At 41.1% G+C, this 21589-nt stretch overlaps 1 protein-coding gene across 5 annotated transcripts in view; it reads left to right on the forward strand.

Annotated features, from left to right (window-relative positions):
• LOC134205671 (phosphatidylinositol 4,5-bisphosphate 3-kinase catalytic subunit beta isoform) overlaps positions 1-21589 on the forward strand; it is a 136771-nt gene that overhangs the window by 81164 nt on the left and 34018 nt on the right. For 3 of the 5 annotated variants that reach the window (XM_062681168.1, XM_062681167.1, XM_062681169.1), the window contains one exon: positions 7093-7940. The exons of 1 other annotated variant lie outside the window; for it this stretch is intronic. In XM_062681168.1, coding sequence (XP_062537152.1) covers positions 7809-7940 — 132 coding nt within the window. In that variant the 5' untranslated portion in view covers positions 7093-7808. Of the gene's footprint in view, positions 1-2549; positions 2754-7092; positions 7941-21589 lie in introns of those variants that run through there. One more of the 5 variants, XM_062681170.1, reaches the window with a different exon arrangement.

The following is a 21589-nucleotide window of genomic DNA, read 5'->3' on the forward strand; positions in this document are numbered from 1 at the left end:
AGCCAGTTTATAAAAAAAACCCAGATTAATCCACCTAGCGGTGATGATGCCTTTCTCGTGCGGTAAAAAATAGTATTTTGGGCATTACTTCTAAGCCCATCGTCCGATCGGGCCAATTTTCAATAGGAAATAATGAGTCAAGATTCTGCGTCTAATGCAACCTGTTGCGAGGAAATCGGTTCAGGGTAAGTGCCTTAAAAGTGAGCTAGGTTTTTTTACGCGCTTTTTTCTGAGAAAAAGTATTTTGGCCATAACTACCAAGCCCATTGTCCGATCCGTACAATTTTCAATAGGAAACAATGGGGCAGTATACTGCGTCGAATGCATCCTGTTGTGAGGGAATCCGTTTAGGGTAAGTGCATTAAAAATGAGCTAGACTTTTTTACGCGCTTTTTTATGGGAAAAAGTATTTTGGCCATAACTACCAAGCCCATTGTCCGATTCGTCCAATTTTCTATAGGAAACAATGAAGCAAGATACTGCGTCGAATGCAGCCTGTTGTGAAAGAATCCGTTTAGGGTAAGTGCATTAAAAGTGAGCTAGACTTTTTTACGCGTTTTTTTTATGAGGAAAAGTATTTTGGCCATAACTTCTAAGCCCATAGTCCGAATCGGCCAATTTTCAATAGGAAACAATGGGGCAGTATACTGCGTCGATTGCAACCTGTTGCGAGTAAATTGGTTGAGGGTAAGTGCAAAAAAAATGAGCTAAACTTTTTGCTCTTTTGGTGCGCACATACACACACACATACACACACACACACACACACACACGCACACACACACAGACATCACCTCAATTCATCGAGCTGAGTCGATTGGTATATAACACTATGGGTCTCCGAGCCTTCTATAAAAAGTTTGTTTTTGGAGTGAACATATAGCCTTTACGTATACTTAGTATACGAGAAAGGCAAAAAGAATCAATAGGACTGAATTCACCGTCGAATGCTTTTCGTTGCGTGATAATCGGTTAAATATATGTGCCAAACATTAGCAAGACTGTTGCGCACACACACAGACATTGCCTTAATTCGTCGAACTGGGATGATTAGTATATAACACTATGTAGATACATACATACTGGCCGAGCACATATAGCTTTACATAGTGTACGAGAAAATAAAGCATAAATTGATAAAACTATGAGACTTACTTACTCTTTGAAGCGCTTCCTTATTTGCTTCTGTTTTCGCCTACCTTACCTTGTGGACTATCATAAAATTATGCATTTCTGCTAGGTGGAATAATTTTTTTTTTAATTTATTGGAAAATGGGTGATTTGTACTTGTACGCATTGTTTCTCGTAGTTATCTAAAATCCAGCTGTTATTCAATTTTTCTAAACCTTGCCTTAGTTTGCTCTCTTTACAATTGTCAATCAATTCTCACAACCATAATTGCGATCAAAATATAATCAGAAAAGCATCTCCACTGACAAAACTAAAACGCCCCGTTCTGTGTCGTTCCAACATACTCACGGATACGGTTATAATTACACGGTGAAGAAGCACGAGTTTCAATACATCATCAACGCCATGTTTTAGAGTAATTCTTGAGCAATTTCTCGGGAAGTGCTCAATAATTGTTGATAAAATTTCGAAAATCGATACAGGTTGACCGTTAAAATCAGCGACACCCGGAAGTGAGTCACCTTATCTAACAACCAATAAACGAACACTGAGATAGGTAAACATTAATATCTTCGGCACGTGTGGGACATAATTTTCGAATGCTTTTCCGCTGACGAGATATCAGCGAGTGAATGTTTTGTAGTATTTTGTCAGTAGATTTAGAGTAATGAGAATTGCTTTAAATATAGAATGGATATTATGCAAGTTTTACATGTTTAGTGAATTGGATAACTTTTGTGTGGACTACTACATTGTGTATTGTGTTATTTTTAGCATACATTGGATATGGTCCCAATTTATAGCTTCTCCGAAATGCAAGCAACAGGTCCAGCTTTCCATGGTCCATGAGCTTTACAATATCAAATAATACTAAAATCTGAAACAACATTATAAAAGTAATAAAACCGAATAAAAAATTCACAATTTTTCGGATACTGATTGATGCCGCCCCAGTATTCGATTCGCGCGAGCAAGCGCCGACGCGTCACGCTCTGGAACGGCGCGCGGGTAAATCCAAAACATCTTCGCCGATGTGTAAACAACAATCATCGAAGAAAACCCGTTCCGTTCAAAGCGCATCCTCCGCCGCCCAACCTTGCAATCATCACCTCCGCAACACCGCATCGCCATAAACGGTGTTGATCATCATCGTCATCGGCAACCGCGCGGGGCGCCCGCCCGCCCCCGGGGGTACAATAAATACTATCGATACGACGGGAATGGCAGTGCTGGTGCCTTCCTACGTAAGCCGCCACGAACCTCGCGGCCGCCGGAGGAGGTGTGTATGCTCAGAGCTGTGCGGAGCAGCAGCGCGTTCATTTCGAAGTGTAAATACAGCGCGACGACCCCCGCGAAAAGGTTTCATGAGCTTGAGCCGACCGCGAATGGTAGCCAGTATTAAGCTGTCCGTCAAACGCGCTATACCTATGTGCACAGTCAGAGCACAACAACCGCGGCGGACGAACGCGAAGCCAAAGCAGAGCAGTTGACGGTCATACTGTACGCGGCCGCAAGTTGGCTAGTTGGTGCGGCGAACGGTCGGTTATTCGCGTCCAGTTGATTTTCATCATATAGTGAAATCGATCAACGTGTCAGTATTACATTATGGGCTTGAGCAAAATGTAAGGATGCCACATAGTTGCTGTGTTACTTGATCGATAAGTTCAAAGAAGTTCAGTTGAAATTGTGATGGAATGAAGTATAAACTAAAATCATAAAGAAGTTCGGTGATAAATTGAGATGCGGATAATGTCTTCAAAGGGATTATTAACTTGTGTGATTTATATCGGCCATTGGATATAAAACCTACCGACAGCGATGGAAATGAGTGCTGAACTATAAAACATAGTTCTCTAGAAATGTGTTATGCAGCTTTTTACAGGAACATACATACAAACAAATTCGAGTATATTTTCGGGGGAAATTATTCAAGATTTTTCTCAGTGCATTTTGCCTTTCTTATGCATCAAAGTTGTATCGAAAGGCTACGATTTCATCCCAGAAAAAGAACTTTTTATTGAAAATTCATGGACCTGTAGTGTTACAAACCAATTGACTCAGCTCGGCGAACTAAGCAAATGTCTGTCCGTGTGTGCACAAAAGATAAGAAAAACATTTGCCAAATTTTCATATAGTAATACTCAACTGATTTGTTCGTAACAAATTACATTCGACTCTATTGAATTTGATTACGACGATTTCGATTTCGCAAATTGTATACTAAATAGAAACAGTTGATGTTTTGCCCGTCATAACGTACTTGACTCCACTTACTCATCTTATGACAGGTGTTCCACTAAAAGAGCTTAATCATTTTGTTTTTATGTTTTGGTTAAATGCGATAACGGCATATCACTATTAAACTAATTAATTAGAGCTGAAAAAATGTGAATCAATTTTATTAGATTCCATGGGAACCGAAAATTATATTGTGACTATCCTAAAATGGTTTAGAATGTCTTGAATCGTCTTCATCTTAACACGCAGGGTGGTTCGAAGCCCTTAAATATCATATTAAACTTATTCTTGCATTTCTCCTACAGATGACTTGCGTCGTGGCGATCATTACATTCGAAACACATACTTTACTACAGCTACTCTCAAAATTGAGCGTAATAATCCACGGTGTTATATGAATATATTTGCACATTTCAAACGATACAATTTGTTTTCTACATTTTTGCACATTTTTGCTTTTCTCGTATACAAAATATATGTAAAGGCTACAGGATCACTACAAAACTTTTGATAGAGGGCTTGGAGATCCGTAGTGTTATACATAAAAAAACAGCTAGACGAATTTGGATGATCTCTGTATATCTATGGGCGGTATGTGAGTGATGTATGTGTTCAAAAATGTGAGACTCATTTTTTCGTACTTAGCATTATCCGATTTTCTCGTAACAAGCAATTGACGCCGAATGCAGTCTAGTTGTTTCCTATTGAAAATTGCCTTGATCGATTATTGCGTTCCAGAGTTATTAAAAAACATTGTTTTTGCCAAGAGGGCTTCGAAAAAAAAATTTAATCGGGCACGATCGCAAGTAGAAAAAAAAAATTGGTTAAAATATCAAAATCTATCCCCGTAAAGTGCTAATTTAACCGCTTTTATGTGTTTTTTTTTTGCATTTTTATAATACGCGAGAAAGGGATTATTAAGCCACCAACGCTAGGTGGCTTAATCTGGGTTTTTCAATAAATTTCTCTGCGTTTAGGATACGCATCTTTCCCAGCACTGCCTCAAATCTAGGGCATCCGAAGATCGCGTGCTCGGGTGTTTCCTCAACATCCTCACATCCAGGATAGCATGGTGATGCTGCGTGATCAATGCGATGCAAATACTTGCTGAAGCACCCGTGACCTGAGAGGAACTGCGTCAGGTGGAAATCTATCTTTCCATGCTTCCTGTCAACCCATCTCGACACATTTGGGATGAGCCGGTGGGTCCACCTTCCATTTTACCCATTATCCTCTTGTTGCCACTTGAGCATTGAATAAATTCTTGCAGTCTTCCTCACGCCACTCGTTTCTCTTCTTCGGTAGCATTCTTCTAGCAATCTTCCGCCAAGATTATACCAATGGGGATCATACCCGCGATTTCAAAAACCGCCACCAACGATATGTTTTTCAGTTTTTGTAAGCGCTGGTTACTCGCATGGCCATGAGCTGGAAGGCACTGCTACACTTCATTCGGCGAGAACCCCGTATCTCAGGATCGATGTGAATACACATGCAAGAAGTCTTCTTTTGCTGCTTTTTGGACTCACGATGTTCAGCATGGTTCTGGTTAACGCGCTGATCGTTTTTGCCGCCTTCTCACAAGCAAAGTATCGACGTGGCTATTGAAATTCAGCCGATTGTCGATCATCACCTCCAGATGTTTGAAGGCATGCTTGCAACTGATTCCATGCCCTCCGACTACAATCTGCAACTGCTGAACAGCCTTGCAGATACTAACTGTTACTACTTTTTAATCTTTTCAATTGTGTCGATCGTCTCTGCCGCCAGCATTTCCACCTCTTCCAGTGTCTTGCCACTGACTGTTAATATGGCATTTGTTCCGTAGAGCAGAACTCGACTCTGCAAAATCCTGATCAAGTAGCCAGTAGCATACATGCTGTGCAGTACATGAATTGTCACCACAGCGCAATATCGATTCCCTCTCCTATTCTGTTTAGACGCCTTCTCTGCACTTTTAACGACTGTGCGAATTGCGTCAATCGTTGATATCCCTTTCCGGAAGCCGAACTGCCTCTTGGATAATCCGCTTTCGATTTCTGTACATTTGAAAAGCCAGTTGAGGATGATCCTTTCAACGAGATTCCCATTAGTATCCAACAGACATATAGACCTGTAAGATGTCAGATCTCTAGGCGGTTTTACTGGCTTTGGCACCAGCACTAACTTTTGAATCTTTCATATGTCAGAGAAACAATGATGATCTAAACATTTCTGCATTACCGCTTTGAACATGTCCGGGAACGCCAGTAGCGCCAGTATCAAGGCCACAATAGGGATTCCGACTGGACCAGAGGCTTTCTTCACTTTCGCTATTGGACGGATAGGGGCCCTCCTTAGCCGTGCAGTAAGACGCGGAAGTGCTTAATGATCATTAAGCTGCGAGGCGGCTCTGTCCCAGTGTGGGGATGTAAGGCCAATAAGAAGAAGAAGAAGAAGCTATTGGACGGAGTTCTTCGTTGTCACCAGAAGCGTCCGCATCAGCATACAGCGTCGGCGCCCACACTGTCGGATTATGCTTCGGAAAAAGGACCGGCAACTTACAATTCTCCTTGATAGCTTTGGTGCGTCAATCTGCGCGGAGATTGCTGAGTTGTTTGTTCCACCAATAAGCTGGACGACGCCTGTTTCTTGGTTACAACTTTCACGGCATTGAAGCATCACACGCTCTTGTTAAAGTATCCGTTAGCTGATTTGCATCCATGTTTGGGGCATAACCTTCAACGTAAAGTGCCTCAACTAAGAGGTCTTAATCGAGAATTTTTATCTTCTACATCTGCTCGCAGGCTTGCGTCCTATGTATTGCCGTAGACCTCAACATTATACTGCATCGCCTGATGGTCGCTATGGGTGTAATCTTCACTGACTCTCCAGTTCATATTCCCCATCAGCGACGAACCAACTGCAAAACGTAACAATTAGATGGATTCCCGGCCATCTTCGCGTAATGCTTTTACGTTGCCTACGTTGCACAACTTAACATCCACTTTTGCTAGAGCTTCCTGCATACTATAACCTCTTGGGTTGGTTAGTTTACTTCCCCATTCCACGGTCCACGGATTAAAATCTCCTTCCACCATCTGGTGGAATTGATTAAAGACCGCGGGGCCTAACAGCTGCATACGAAGACACCGTTGATTTTGGCAATCACGAAACCTTCGCATAAATGATCAACAACTTTTTAAATGGGGTGTTCGCCCATAAGAAACTTGCAATTTCGCATATGTCCAGTTCTTATACAGATTTTGGCAGGTTCCTATACATAATTGTAAGAAAATCTGACATCCGCTGGTTGGGTGTACAAATCTATCGAAATTATATAAATTCTTTCGTTCCTATTTTAATGCAAAAAGTTCAAATCTTTCCTATCATCTGCTGTTATTATAATATTTATCTACTCTCTCTGCTAGACAGTGATTCCGTTAACCCATATTACCCTAGCAATCTATAAATAGGACAGCTCTTTTGAATGATCAGCGAGCCTTTTCTCCGGCCGTTAATGGGTTAACATGATGTAACTGTAGCCTACAGTTACATCATACTAACAAAATTGTTTTATTTCAACGAAAACTCGTTTTTATTTAATCAAATTCAAAATAAATCTCTAGAATCTTAACCTATTTTTAAGATCAACCACCTTATTATAATACGTTCCAACCTTTCAACAGAACTATCAATATTAAACAATAACTCACAAATCCTTTTCTCCCGTTATACTTACAGTTATCCAACAATCATGTGATCGTGCGGTCCAAAGTCCGAGCCGCGTGAAGCTGATTTTCGGATGCAATACACAAAGAAGTGCTGTCCATGTATTGTAGAAACAATAACGAGAACAACAAGTGATTCGGTCGCTTCAGTGACGTGTTCAACAGAAAAAAAAAATAGAAACCCCGGTGGTTCAGTTGTTGTTTGCCGTGTATTTAGAAGACTGCCGATTACCGTTATTCAAAGTTCAAAAAAACAAAGTGGCATTCTGCCGTCGGTCGTGCAACAAAACAACACACTGTGGTGTGAGTAAACAGGTTGTTTTGTTGCGAATGCGCAAATAATACACGGCGGCGCGAGTGGCAACGGCAGTGCGCCGGCTGGAAGAACAACAGCTTCGACAATAACAACACCTCCGTGCGCTCCATCAAGTCAGCGAGCATCGGGGCAGGAGAAAGCGAAACGCTGCTGCGCTGTTGGACGAATAGCGATCCGGAAGAGCGGTCGTCACTTCGTCATTGGTGAAAAGTGCTGCGAGACCTTTGCGCATTTCGCTGTGGGGAAAGATTTTCCCTCTGAATGTGCGTTCGGATTAGTAGAGTGAAGATTTGCAAAGTTTTATGCATATTATTGGGATGGTGAATAGATTAATTGTGGAACAGGGATAATAATTATATTTAAATCAATCAAGTTGGTGCTACAACAAGTTCGGTGCTAAATAGTAGAGCAAGATGGGAATGAAGTTCAATTACGATTACTGGGCCAACCCAGAGGAGCACACCGAGATAACGTTCTTTCTGCCGAACGGTGTGCTCATAATACTGAAATATTCAATCTACACAACACTTCAGGATTTAAAAGCGGTAAGTCTCTATAGTTTGATTAAATTTTATCTGATTAGGCTTACTTATAATCAATAAATAACAATAACGATTAGGTTATTATTTATATTTTGAACGCAAGTACATCTATCCGATGAGAAATCAAGCGCAGCATTTTATTGAATTGATGTATAGAAACGCATTTATGGGAATAATATGGCGACATCACATAACCGTTTTACACGTTAAAGTACTCTAAATGAGTTTTTTTTAGTTTTGTAAAGATTTTCTGATATTAGTTTAATTCTATTTTTTTTAATTTTCGTGGCTTTTTTATAATTTTATTAATGTTGAAATATCCTTAGCGATTACACATAAAATGAATTCCAAAATGGCTGGTTTTTCAAATAATTTGGCGCAGATCTGGTCCGTTGTCGTGCAGCCGTTAATGAAGCTGATTTGATATCTTCCCATCAAATCATTTACAACAGACGGAGAACAATAATTTGTGATAGGCTTTGCAGGAGGTATTGAAAAAGCAATACCGTTAATTCTTTTAAAATAGTTTTTGAATCCCATAAAAGTGCCTATACATTTTTTAATAAATTGTGCCCCATATTTAAGTCCTAAAGTCCCATCATCTTTGGAAGAAATATCCATATAAGAGGGCACGAAATAAATTTTCCAGGATTAATAAATTGAGTGTAGTATCGAAATGAAAATATGAGATTTATCTACGAGTTTTTAATGAATTTATTTTTGTATTATTATTATTAATTTCTTCGGAACTTGGTCTTCACAAATTTCGTACGAACTATTGTCGCAACAACACTCCATCACGTAGTTTGGGATGCAAGAATGCGCCATAAGAAGATTTCCCCATAGCATATGGTATGTAGCATCACCAGAAATACCAGTTGGAGGGCAAACCATGTTTAGTGTTTTGACCGCTCGTCTGTGACTCATCGGTTATTCCCTAACAACGGTGGCGGTGACGACGTGATTCATGTCACATTGCACCGCTTCATACCACTATATACCAGTAGAGGCCTATTGGCACATTTTGTGAATGGAGAGACAAAACGGAGATCAAAACAGCTTATGGCCAACAACCGCGCCATCATCATTGCCGTCTCACCACGTCTTCTTGCACGTAGGTATGGACCAAAATACCAACCTACGACGTGGATTAAAATAAGCAGCCCAGCGAAGCTGCCACTGACACGGGCTGGCCCAGGGTATAAGCCAAACGTGTTGTTTACTTTTTGTGGTGGTTGCGCTGTCCGGCCTGGCGGCTGGCATTGGCAGGGCAAGCGCAGTGTGCTGCTCGTGTTGTTTGTGTATTCACATGCAATCCAGCGACCTCAATATGTGGGGGATCTGTCCTCCTTTCAGCAAACCGAAGTGAAATTGCCATATTTTGCGACGCTGCTGTACGCTGGCCGTGCTGCCGTTGCACTACTCGGAAATGAGTGGGATGTTTGGGTAAATATTAAAGATGTCTCGGCGGTGTCGAACGCCTACATTGTTGTAGGTATGTGGAACTTTACTGGCGTCCGCCGACGACTGTACGCTCGGTTCCATTGGTTATGCTTCCCGCATCTCATTTACATCTTTGGATGAAGTCCATCTGTTACACCGTATGATGAAATACCATGCAACAGATAGTGACGTACCCACGTTGAGTGGAATAAAACAGCTCGTTGAAAACGGCTGGCTGCTGGTTTATCTATGAAATGAAAATGTTCCAGACATAGATTGTACGATTAGTCATAATAGGCACTCGCATAAATATCTAAAATTCGCGTAGGTATATTTTTTGCTTACTACTTTTGCCTCCTTTATCGAAAGGATATCATTTCACAAAAAAAAACACGTTTTTTTTATGGAAAGCGTGTTCATGACTTACTTCAACGCCAATTTATATGAGGCGTCTGCAAATAAAATCTAAACAATCAGCCCTTTTTGAAAATTTTGATATCAATATCAGCCAACTCTCTAAGATTTTACACAGCTAATAAAACAATTGATTTGAAGCTCTGAACCTTTGAAATTTGAATTTACCTGAAAACCAAAACCAATTATTCTATTTTGTTAATAAATAAAAACAGACTTTAGTTTCTTCAATTTTTTATGTTTGTATAAAACTCAATAATTCGTTTACACCTCTTTAACTAAAATAAAACTAGGCATCAAATTCGTGCAACTCTGAGAGCGGTCACAATAACCGAAATTTATGGCTGCAAAAATATCAAATACACTGATCCCACATAATGGGTCACTTTGTAACAATAATTAGTCACTCCATTTTGCATATTGATCAAATGGAAATGACCCATATTAGTGTGTGACCCATGATGATCTATAGCGGAATTTTGCTCTTCCTGGCATAAGGAGTTAAAATATCACGATACATACATAAAACACTTAAATACACGATGTTATTCGTTGAAATTGACATTTTAAATACCCTATTATGGACCCTCCAAAATATTCCTATAATAGACACTCTCGTGTTTATTTTTTTAGAATTGTAAAAAATCATCTTATTTGGGAAGATCCATTAATTACGTAACGCGAAAATTGGACTTTTTCAACCCTCCCTCCCCCCTGTGTCACACTTTTTGTATGAAGCTTCTGAAAATTTAGTATGAATCGTCACACTTCACTCAACCCCCCTCCCCCCTCTAAGCGTTGCGTAATTTGTGGACGTTCCCTTTCACTTTCCATAGCATTTCCAATGCATGTAATCAAATCATAGGACTGTAAGGTAGGTTTTCCCGATGGAATTTCATAGCAAAATGTTTACATTGTACTGTAATAATGCAACAATGGAACTACCTCAAAACATTTCCAAGGAACTCGCCGGGAAGTCCGATCTTTGAGAACGGCAAAAAATAGCGTTGAAAAGCGCTAGAAAGTGTTGAATGTTGGGAGAAAATCAATCACACGTGCATTCACTCGCCCAAGACTTTTCTCAAACGGATTTTGTTTCAGTTTGGGCGAATATGGCCAGGATTGGATTTCAGGGAAACAATGGTCGGAGATATTTTTTAGGATCCTCTGAAAATGATTATTATGATTATATTGATATTATGATTAGTATTAACGTAAAGTAGGGAGGACGGTTAAAAGGAAAGTGCCTCCTGAGCCGATGTTATGATCACGAGCATTATTCGTGTTGATTCTGTTATTAGCAAAATCAAATGAAAAATCGTTTCGTATGGGTCGGATTCGGTCGAAAATTAGCACACCGAAATGCATGTTTTGAAGCCCACTCAAGCATTCGGTGAAAGATTTATTGTATACAAGTACGAAAAAAACAGAATCGGATAGGCAGTCCCCACAGAGAAATGATGATTCTCATTTTGTGTTGAGGAAAAAACAGCTGTGTAGAACAAGTGGATCATCAGAACCAGTGCTCCCCGCGTTTGGAGTTTTTTTTAAAAGAAATGTATCATGAGGTATAGCCTCTCGAATCAGTTCTTTATCAGAATCAGACAGCTTGCGAATAAAGTTTCTCGCGGTTTGCTACATATCGTATATGTATGGGGAGGTGCATCGAATGAACACAATGACGTTTGAGAAGTGCGCTGTTTACTAAAAATAAACACTCTTTCGTACATTGAGTTCATTCAAAATGAATTTCGGCACCGCTCAAACGTCAAATAATGAACCTATGCACTGTCCCATACAGAGATAATAATTGAGAGACTTTTTGATTCTCTTTTGGATTAAATCCCTGACCATTGATGAACTCCTGATAAAATGAAACCATCTCAAAGAAATTGAACTATGATCACTGTCGAAACTTGATAGCAGATGGAAACCCTGAATGAACTACTAAAGTAAGGGCCCATTCACAAATCAAATAACGCTCTCACGGGTGGGGTGGTGTTCGTCAGAGCGTTACGGCTCATATAAATTTTAGAAGCCTCCCATACAAAAAAAAACTTTACGGGGGTGGGTGGGGGCTTAAAAATGGTGAAATTTGGCCTTATGTAATTTGTGAATAAACCCTAATTCTTAGAAAGGATTTTTGCATTCATTCTTCAAGGAGAATTTTCTAACAAAAGCTACAAAGAAATTCTTGAAGAAATCATTAAAGTCATTCGTTATTGGCAAATATTTTAAAGGACATTCCGCTGGAACTGGAATCAATGTAGATACAGGATTATTTACCGAAAGAATTCCTGAAGAGAATTCTGAAGAAATAATCCAAGGGATCATTAAAATAGCTTTTGGTTAAATACTTTGAGAAATTCAAATATAAATTCCTGAATCTTCTCATTTTCAGGGCTAAAGCTATGTCCATTTAGAATACGGAATCATTTATTGTATTGCAGCGGCACGAAAAGTGACCGCTGCAAGAATTCTTTTACAGCGGTTTGTCCACCTAGGCGCCCACTTGCTGGGGTATAAATTTCACGATGTTTCGTGTAGCAAGTCAAAAATTATTCCAGATGGAAGCCGAAAAAAGAAAAATCTGCACACCCACGTTGATAATCCTGCTCATCGACGATGGAACCTACGTCAAAATGGATTTCGGACAGCTTCCTAGCTTCCTTCTACATGGCGACGGCACGAGGAGTAGTTCCTGCGAAGTTTAAGTTTGCTTTTTGGACAAACTTGCAAAAAAACAGATGTACCTGTACAAGGAGGAATGTCTCAAAAACCGCGGTCTACCTTCCATAAAGCCCATGAAGGTCGCGTGAAGTTTTGGCCAGATTTGGCGAGTTGCCACCACAGCCGGGAAGTTATCCAGTGGTAACGCGATAATAACAAAGATTTCATCGATAAAAACATAAATCCACGCGACTGCCCATAGCTCCGGCCCATCGAGACATTTTGGAAAAGCGGAAGCTTAAGAAAAGTGGAAAACAGCTCGAGACACGACTCAGATGACCAAAATGTGAAACAAATGTGCCAAGGAAGTTGACTCCGGAGGTGTGCGGTAAGACGCGCAGCTACAAAGCAAGACCATGCTGAGGGTAGCTGGGTTCGATTCCCGGTTCCGGTCTAAACAGTTTTCGGATTGGAAGTTGTCTCGACTCCCCTGGGCATAAAAGTATCCTCGTGTTAAGGTGCCGTCAGACGTTGCAAGCAAATCACTCGCAACGAGCATTTTGCTCGCAGAAAGTGACAACTGTCAAAAATTTGCCTGTCTGACTACACTGAAAGTGATTGCATGCAAACAAATGACAACTCGTAAGCAAACGCTTGCTAGTGCAGCACTAGCAAATTTTTCGCTCGCAAAAGTGAAAACGTTTTCAGGTGGCAGTGTTGCATTGCAAAAATAGGAATGAAATTAGATTTTGTGGCCGAAAAACAAGTTTTTCGTTTTTGTTTATATTTGCATGAGAGTAAATCAGACATTTGCTTAAAGTAAAAAACTGCTACGTGTGACTGCAATTGCGAGTGCTCTCAGAAATCATTCGCTCGCACGAGTGATTTGCTTGCAACGTCTGACGGAGCCTTTAGCCTCATGATATACGAATGCAAAAATGGTAACTTGGCTTAGAAACCTCGCAGTTAATGAACACTAAGCTGTGAGGCGGCTCTGTCCCAGTGTGGGAATGTAATGCCAATAAGAAGAAGAAGAAGTCCGTTACATCTCATATTAAATTTGATATCGTGCTTCTGAAAAAGGTTTTAAAAAAAATTTACAACGCTCGTGCTTGAGCACATCACAGAAATAGAGACTCCATGGGAAATTACGGTTGGTTGCAAATCCGACTGCTCGCAATAGATGGGTGGTCAAAATGGAGGGGTTTTGTATGTTCATGGGAACTTGTATGTTCATTGGGAGCAGAATCTCGCATTTTTTTTGTATTCCTCTTTGCACCAATATGTCCATGGGGAGCCTTCGAAACCCTTCAATTGACTGTGAAATAGCCATCAACAACGTATAGCCTATTCAACAGTTTCATCATTTGATATAATTATGTATCTTGCCATGAAACGGCATGTACTTTATTTTCAGTGAAATTAAAGGCTGTAAACTTTGACATTAAGACACTATCAAGTGATAAAGCCTGGAGTTTGACTTAGCTGTTAGTAATGCAAAGATCCATTTATTTATAAATCATGAAATTATTTCCGTTTTAGCATTCAAAACATTATGCGGCATAAATTATGCCGATACAAATATTTAAAAACAATTACGTCACATCTCGGATTTTTTTTGCCCAAAAATATTATGAGAGGGTAACAAAAAAGATCGGATAATTTTGAGGATTTTCACCTTTATTATTCACCGGATGTTAACAATGGCTGCCGGTATTCAAATCTTCGGCGAGTAGGTTGTCTCGGTGGGTCAAGTGATATTTGGCAACTATACCTGCAAGTTGGAGTTGCTTTGCTTCGGAAAACTCGCCATCCTGGGCTGTTGCATTGATGTTCTTAGTTTCTTCTTCAGAGCGTAACAGGCCCTCAGGGGTGAGTTGGCAAACAACTAGATAAGTAGCATTTGGTGGTTAGCAAGTGTATTTGTTAATTCAGTGGCAAAATAGAACGAACTTAGAATCTCGACCTGAGCGCAATTTCCAGCGAGTGCCTTCGACAAGTGCTGTGACTGTCCAATTGCGGATACTTGAGGCCGAATTGCTGATCGGACGAGTGTGCATTCTTGGATATCGGTGGTTGTCAGGTGCACAGGAGCATCTGACGATGTTGTCAATATAGTGAAAAATAGTTCGGACTTGAAATCCAGATCGGTGCACAATTTCCAAAAATATTAGCGACAAGTGATTGTCCTCCTGCGGATGCCTTAGTCGCGAAACAGCTTGACCAGAGATATCCGATAATGGGTCAATAATTTCTTCCTCCGCGGCTGCTGGTAATATAGTGTCGATTGGCACAAAAGCTAGCGGTACGGACTGAAAAATCTGTTTTTTGGTGTGTCAGAACAAATCACCGGCAGAGTAGATTGACAATACGCTTGGCAAGAAACTGTCTCTAGAGGGCCACTGAAAATTATTTGTATATGCACCAATTCACTAAGCATTGTTAGCGGCTGCTACTGGAAGAAAAAAAACTTATGAACTCAAACGTAAATGATATTCATATTTAATGTATAACTCCTTTACGTGATGTGTTACGGAGTAAGATTAACCATAATCACATTACCAGCTTCTGATAAATATTGACCCATCAAATATCCTTCTCAATAGCTCCGTGATACTTATGAGGGTGAACTGGGGCCGTCTTTAGCCGTGCGGTAAGACGCGCGGCTACAAAGCAAGACCATGCTGAGGGTGGCTGGGTTCGATTCCCGGTGCCGGTCAAGGCAATTTTCGGATTGTAAATTGTCTCGACTTCCCTGGGCATAAAAGTATCATCGTGTTAGCCTCATGATATACGAATGCAAAAATGGTAACCTGGCTTAGAAACCTCGCAGTTAATAACTGTGGAAGTGCTTAATGAACACTAAGCTACGAGGCTGCTCTGTCCCAGTGTGGCGATGTAATGCCAATAAGATGAAGACTTATGAGCAGTGATGGGAAATGTCAAAAAAATGTCATGGGGTTGCTATTACTAATTTGCTAATAACTTTTTTCAAAAGTTGTTTACAATTCGGATTTTTTTATTAACATGTAATGCTTAAAGGATCCTACAACTTTGCCAAACAGGTCATTGTTCTAAATATACAGTGTGAGGCATGATAACGAATTTAAAAAAATGTCACGGAATGTCATGACATTAATGTCATTTGACACTAATTCGGCTCTCACGCCGCCAATTTTAGTTTTAGAGCAATGACCTGTTAGACAAATTTTTAGTATCCTTTGAGTGCTTTATGTTTATATAAAACATACGATTGTAAATTACTTGTGAAAAAAGTTATTAACAAATTAGTCCCATGACATCGATATGACATTTCCCGTCACTGCTTATGAGGGTGGCGCTAAGTCGGTGTCCATTCTTTAAGTAAGTGCTTCATTAACAGTTCCTCCCTTATCCTAGTTACGGTGAAAATAGGCTTGACCAGGAGTAGTAATCCCCATGCTTTTGCTATTTATGCCTTATATTGGAGCCCTCTCGATATTCATGGTACTCTAGATAGGGATTTGCAAAAAATATATCCAATTTACAAACTACACCGTAAAAATGCTAATTGAATAGGTACCAGGTGAATGTTACTTTGTTTGTTTGACGTTTGTTCAAAACAGATCAATCATGTAATTTTTTTTCCACTGAGTATGTCGTGTGGATTGTTTAGAGTACACGGAGTTGCAAGTCAACTCACTATAAGGCATTCCCTGTTCTTCGTTAGAAGCGAGCAGTTCGTTTTTTTTTGCTCTCATCTCGCGTGAAGTTTTCCTAGCGTTTTTCTTCAGTAGAAGTTTTTACACTAGGTTTTTTAAACGCGTTTTGTGCCCTGTGACTGGGAAGCAGCACACCCTGGCCGAGACCTCCGGTGTGTCTGTTAAAGGCACTTCCGGCTACGACAACCTGCCGGATCGCAAGTCGCAACTTCCAAAAGCTGCATCACCATCAGCAGCAGAAAGTGCGGCAATCGTTTTGCTACAGAAGCCCCCGTCCCCATCGTAGCAGCCAGTACGACGACGAAGCCTGCCTGCAGAGGAGTCGCCATCGACACCGGTACGCTACCTACCTACACAAGGCTGTTATTGTCGGTAAATATCTCGCCTCTTGTTTTCGGTCTCTCGCATCTTGTGAATTGGTAGTTGAATTGGCAAGTGGAACTGTGAACTGGTAGTGAATTGGCAAGTGGAACTGTGCCAAAGTTCATCAGATAAAAGTTATTTTTTTACCGTCCATTTTTTTATCGTTATATATTTTTTTTTTTTTCGTTATTTTTTTTCACTATATTTTTTTTTCTTCATATTTTTTTTTCGTATATATTTTTTTTTTTCGTTATATTTTTTTTTTTCGTTATATTTTTTTTTTCGTTATATATTTTTTTTATCTTTTATTCATTATCCCGCTAACTTTTTTATTTTTAATTTAATTTATCCGCCACTTTTTTATTTTTTCCCTCTTGTTGGAATAACCGCAATATTCTGCGTGCTCTTTGTTTCGACATTGGAATCATTTTATTTTTCGTTGCGGTGATCATTCTCCGCAATGGAAACTGATGACAAAGGCGGGGGTGATTCGCAATTTGAAATTTCTGACGATGATTACATTCCATCCCCGGAATACGAGCAATTTAATGAGCGAAACTTTCCACCACAAAGCGAACATAGCGCCGAAACCGGCTCAACTCCCGCTGAAACTGTTTTGCACAAACCGGTCAACAACTCTAATTCTCCTGGGACTTTTAACCTGCCTTCGCCTGATCCTATGGATACTAACCAGGCAAGTGGATCAACACCCCCGGCTACCCCCCGCCTAAAAGTGTACCCGCCAGGATCTAAGGGCCCATTTCTGGTTTTCTTTCGGCCCAATGGTAAACCGCTAAACAAATTGCGAATCGAAAAAGATCTGGCAAAATCGTTTCAGGGCATTATTGAAGTGAATGCCGTAATAAGTTACCGTAAGCCAAGCTAAGTCACTGTAAGTGATCGTGAACAGGCCAACAGAATTGCTGCCTTCGAGCTCTTTCAATTGGAATATCACGTATACATCGCAAGCAGTGAAGTCGAGATTGCAGGAGTGGTCACCGAGCAGTTTCTAACATGTGCTGACATCAAGACTGGTACTGGGGGGTTTAAAAATCGAGCGGTCCCAACAGTTCAGATTCTTGATGTCAGACAAATGAATTACGTGTCAGAAGATGGCACCAAAAAACCGTCTGATTCGTATCGTGTGACCTTTTCTGGGTCTGCCCTTCCTGACCACCTTGTTCTAGGGAAACTTCGATTACCAGTGCACCTCTATATACCGACCGTAATGAACTGTAAAAAGTGCCAGCAGATTGGTCACACAGAGACCTACTGCTGAATAAACCACTGTGTAGCAAATGCGGTGAGCAGCATGCCGAGGGTCTCTGCAGTAAACAGCCGAAGTGTACCTGCTGTGGCGAAGCTCCGCATGAACTCACTGCGTGTGCTCGGTATATAGAGAGGGAGAAACATCAAATCCGCTCAATAAAACAGCGGTCAAGGCGATCCTATGCAGAAATGCTGAAGACGCTTGCCCCAGCCGCTGTTCCATCAACCCGTTCTATCGCCAGCTCAAATGTCTTCTCTTCCCTGCCCTTAGATGATCAAGGCTCAGACTCTGGGGACGGTGAAGAATATACTGTCATCGAAACAGGGACAAAAAGAAAGCGAGCAAGGTGCAGGCCAAAACGCCAGCACGCTTTTCAAGATGTTCCTGTCGTTGAACAGAGTACTCGACCCTCCCCTGGAAAATTAGCAAGTGGTGGGAAACCCCAAAAAGTTTCTCCTATGGGGTTCAAGTTTGCGGCTGGCAATTTCCTTCACTTCCGGGAACATCTAAAACCCCAGCTGTTCCAATTTTTGCCCAGAAAGCTTACATCAGCAACAAAATCATCAGGCGGTTCAACATAACCATGTTGAGGTACCCGATAAAATGACTCTTTCTGGGATTGTGGATTTCATCTTCAATACTCTAGAAATCTCTCCCGCAGTGAGAAACATTATCAACATGATAATCTCACTGGTGAAACCCTTATTGAAGCAATTGATTTCAAAATGGCCTGTTCTTGATTCAATCTTATCCCTCGATGGCTAATTTAACCAACGAGGTCGGGGATAAGATCGTAGTCCTGCAGTGGAACTGTAGGAGTATTTTTAAAAACCTAGATCCGTTTAAGTTTTTAGTTCACAGCTCATGCTGTGACGCATTTGCTCTTAGTGAAACATGGCTTTCTCCAGACAAAGTTCTTTCTTTCCACGATTTCAACATTATTCGCCTAGATCGAGGAGATGGATATGGAGGGGTGCTCTTGGGGATCAACAAGCTCCACTCCTTTTACAGAATAGATCTTCCCTCGATGACAGGCACTGAGGTAGTCGCATGTCATGTCACCATACGAGGAAAAAGCCTCAGCATAGCTTCTGTGTATATACCGCCGAATGCTTCTATGCGACGCAGAGATCTTAACGAAATCTGCTCCGCTATGCCTGAGCCACGGTTGATTCTAGGAGACTTTAACTCACACGGTACGGCCTGGGGAACTTACCGATGACAACCGTTCTTCGTTGATTTACGACATGTGCGACTACTTCAATATGACATATTTAAATAACGGAGAAGCAACACGTGTGGCACCTTCAGGACTCGAAAGTAGAATTGACCTCTCAATCTGTTCGATTTCACTAACATTGGATTGTACGTGGAAAGTAATTCAAGATCCCCATGGTAGTGATCACTTGCCTATCGAAATCTCAATCACCAATGGATCGTATCAGTCTCGCCAGATTGACGTTGCGTACGACCTCACGAAACACATTGACTGGGGAAGATACACCGAGGCGATCATCGTCGGTGAGCATTCGATCGATATTCTTCCTCCGATGGAAGAATACCAGTTTCTCTCAGGCTAATCCTAGACAGCGCAGTTCAATCACAGCGTCGATCTATACCGGGATCTCAAATACGTCGCCGTCCGCCTTCTCCTCTTTGGTGGGATGAAGAGTGTACTAAAGTCTATCGGGAAAAGTCCAACGCGTTCAAGGACTATCGAAAACGTGGTACTCGACATAATTACGATCGTTATGCCTCTCTTGAACGTAAGTTTAAGAGTCTTGCGAATGCTAAGAAACGCGGTTATTGGCGCCATTTTGTTGATGGTCTTTCGCGCGAAACGTCGATGAAAACACTTTGGGCCGTCGGGAGAAGAATGCGTAACGCGTCATCGATTAACGAAGATAGGGAAAGTTCCCTCGATGAATCTTCGCTTTCGCCAAAAATGTGTGTCCAGATTGGAAATTCAATGGTTCGCACGCAAAGCAACCTCCGGGTCCGGTCGACACGAGATGGGCGCCCCATTTTCGATGGTTGATTTCTCACTTGCTCTCCTTTCATGTAATATTACCGCTCCAGGAATGGATATAATTAAATATAAGCAAGTTGTAAAACCTCCCAGACGTCGCGAAGAGGCGCATGCTGAATTTATTTAATCAATTCGTGGAAAGCAACATTGTTCCGGATGAATGGAGACAAGTGAGGGTGATCGCTATCAAAAAACCCGATAAACCCGCTTCGGATCATAACTCGTACCGTCCAATCGCGATGTTGTCGTGTATACGGAAGCTGTTAGAGAAGATGATTCTCAATCGGCTCGACCGATGGGTCGAATCAAATGGCTTTCTATCAGATACTCAATTTGGATTCCGCAGAGGCAAGGGAACGAACGACTGTCTTGCATTGCTTACTACAGAAATCCAACTGGCCTATTCTCAAAAAGAACAAATGGGTTCAGTTTTCTTGGATATTAAGGGGCTTTTGACTCAGTTTGCGTTGACGTCCTTTCAGACAAACTCCACGAGTGTGGGCTTTCACCAATACTAAACAACTATTTGTACAACTTGTTGTCTGAGAAACATATGAGTTTTTCTCATGGAAACTCAACAACTTCAAGAATTAGTTACATGGGTCTCCCCCAGGGCTCATGTTTAAGTCCCCTTCTTTACAATTTTTATGTTAAAGACATCGATGGATGTCTTGTGGGAAATTGCTCGTTAAGACAGCTTGCGGATGACGCTGTTGTCTCCGTTACAGGAACAGGGGCGGGCGATCTGCAAGGACCATTGCAAGATACTCTGGACAATTTGTCTACTTGGGCTTTAAAGCTGGGTATCGAATTCTCTCCGGAGAAAACTGAGCTGATTGTCTTTTCTAGGAAGCATACGCCAGCAAAATTAAAGCTTCATCTTAGGGGTAAGATAATCTCTCAAGGCATTTCACATAAATACTTAGGGGTCTGGTTCGACTCGAAAGGCACCTGGGGAATGCACATTAGACATCTGTATCAGAAATGCCAACAAAGAATCAACTTCATGCGGACAGTTACCGGTACGTGGTGGGGAGCCCACCCGGAAGATCTGATAAAGCTATATCGTACAACGATCTTGTCGGTTATCGAATACGGTAGTTTTTGTTTTCAAGCCGCCGCGAAAACTCATATATTGAAGCTCGAACGCATTCAATATCGTTGCCTCCGCATCGCGCTAGGCTGTATGAACTCGACTCATACAATGAGTTTAGAGGTACTCGCGGGAGTACTTCCTTTATCAGATCGCATCGCGGAAATATCGCTCAGATTCCTCATTCGGTGTGAGGTTTTAAATCCATTGGTAATTGAGAATTTTGAGAAGCTAATCGAACGAAACTTCCAATCAAAAGTTATGACACTGTACTACTGGTACATGAGCCTGGAGATTGGCCCTTCTTCGAATGCTCCCCATCATGATTGCTTCTTAGACTCCTCCAGTTCTTCTGTAGCTTTTGATCTGACCATGAGAGAAGAGATCCATGGAATTCCAGATCCTCTCCGAATGGAGTGTATACCACCAATTTTCACAAGTAAATACAGCCATGTCAGTTGCGTCAAAAAGTTTTTCACCGACGGGTCAAAAATAAATGAATCCACTGGATTTGGTGTCTTCAACGAATTGCATAGCGCCGCTCGAAAACTTCAAAATCCTTGTTCCGTATATGTTGCAGAATTAGCAGCTATACACTACGCATTGGAGCGAATTGCCTCTCTTCCCTCTGATCAATACTTCATTTTTACGGATAGTCTCAGCTCAATA

This window comes from Armigeres subalbatus, chromosome 1 (genome assembly GCF_024139115.2).
Source record: "Armigeres subalbatus isolate Guangzhou_Male chromosome 1, GZ_Asu_2, whole genome shotgun sequence".
In the NCBI taxonomy this organism is placed as follows: Eukaryota; Metazoa; Arthropoda; class Insecta; order Diptera; family Culicidae; genus Armigeres; species Armigeres subalbatus.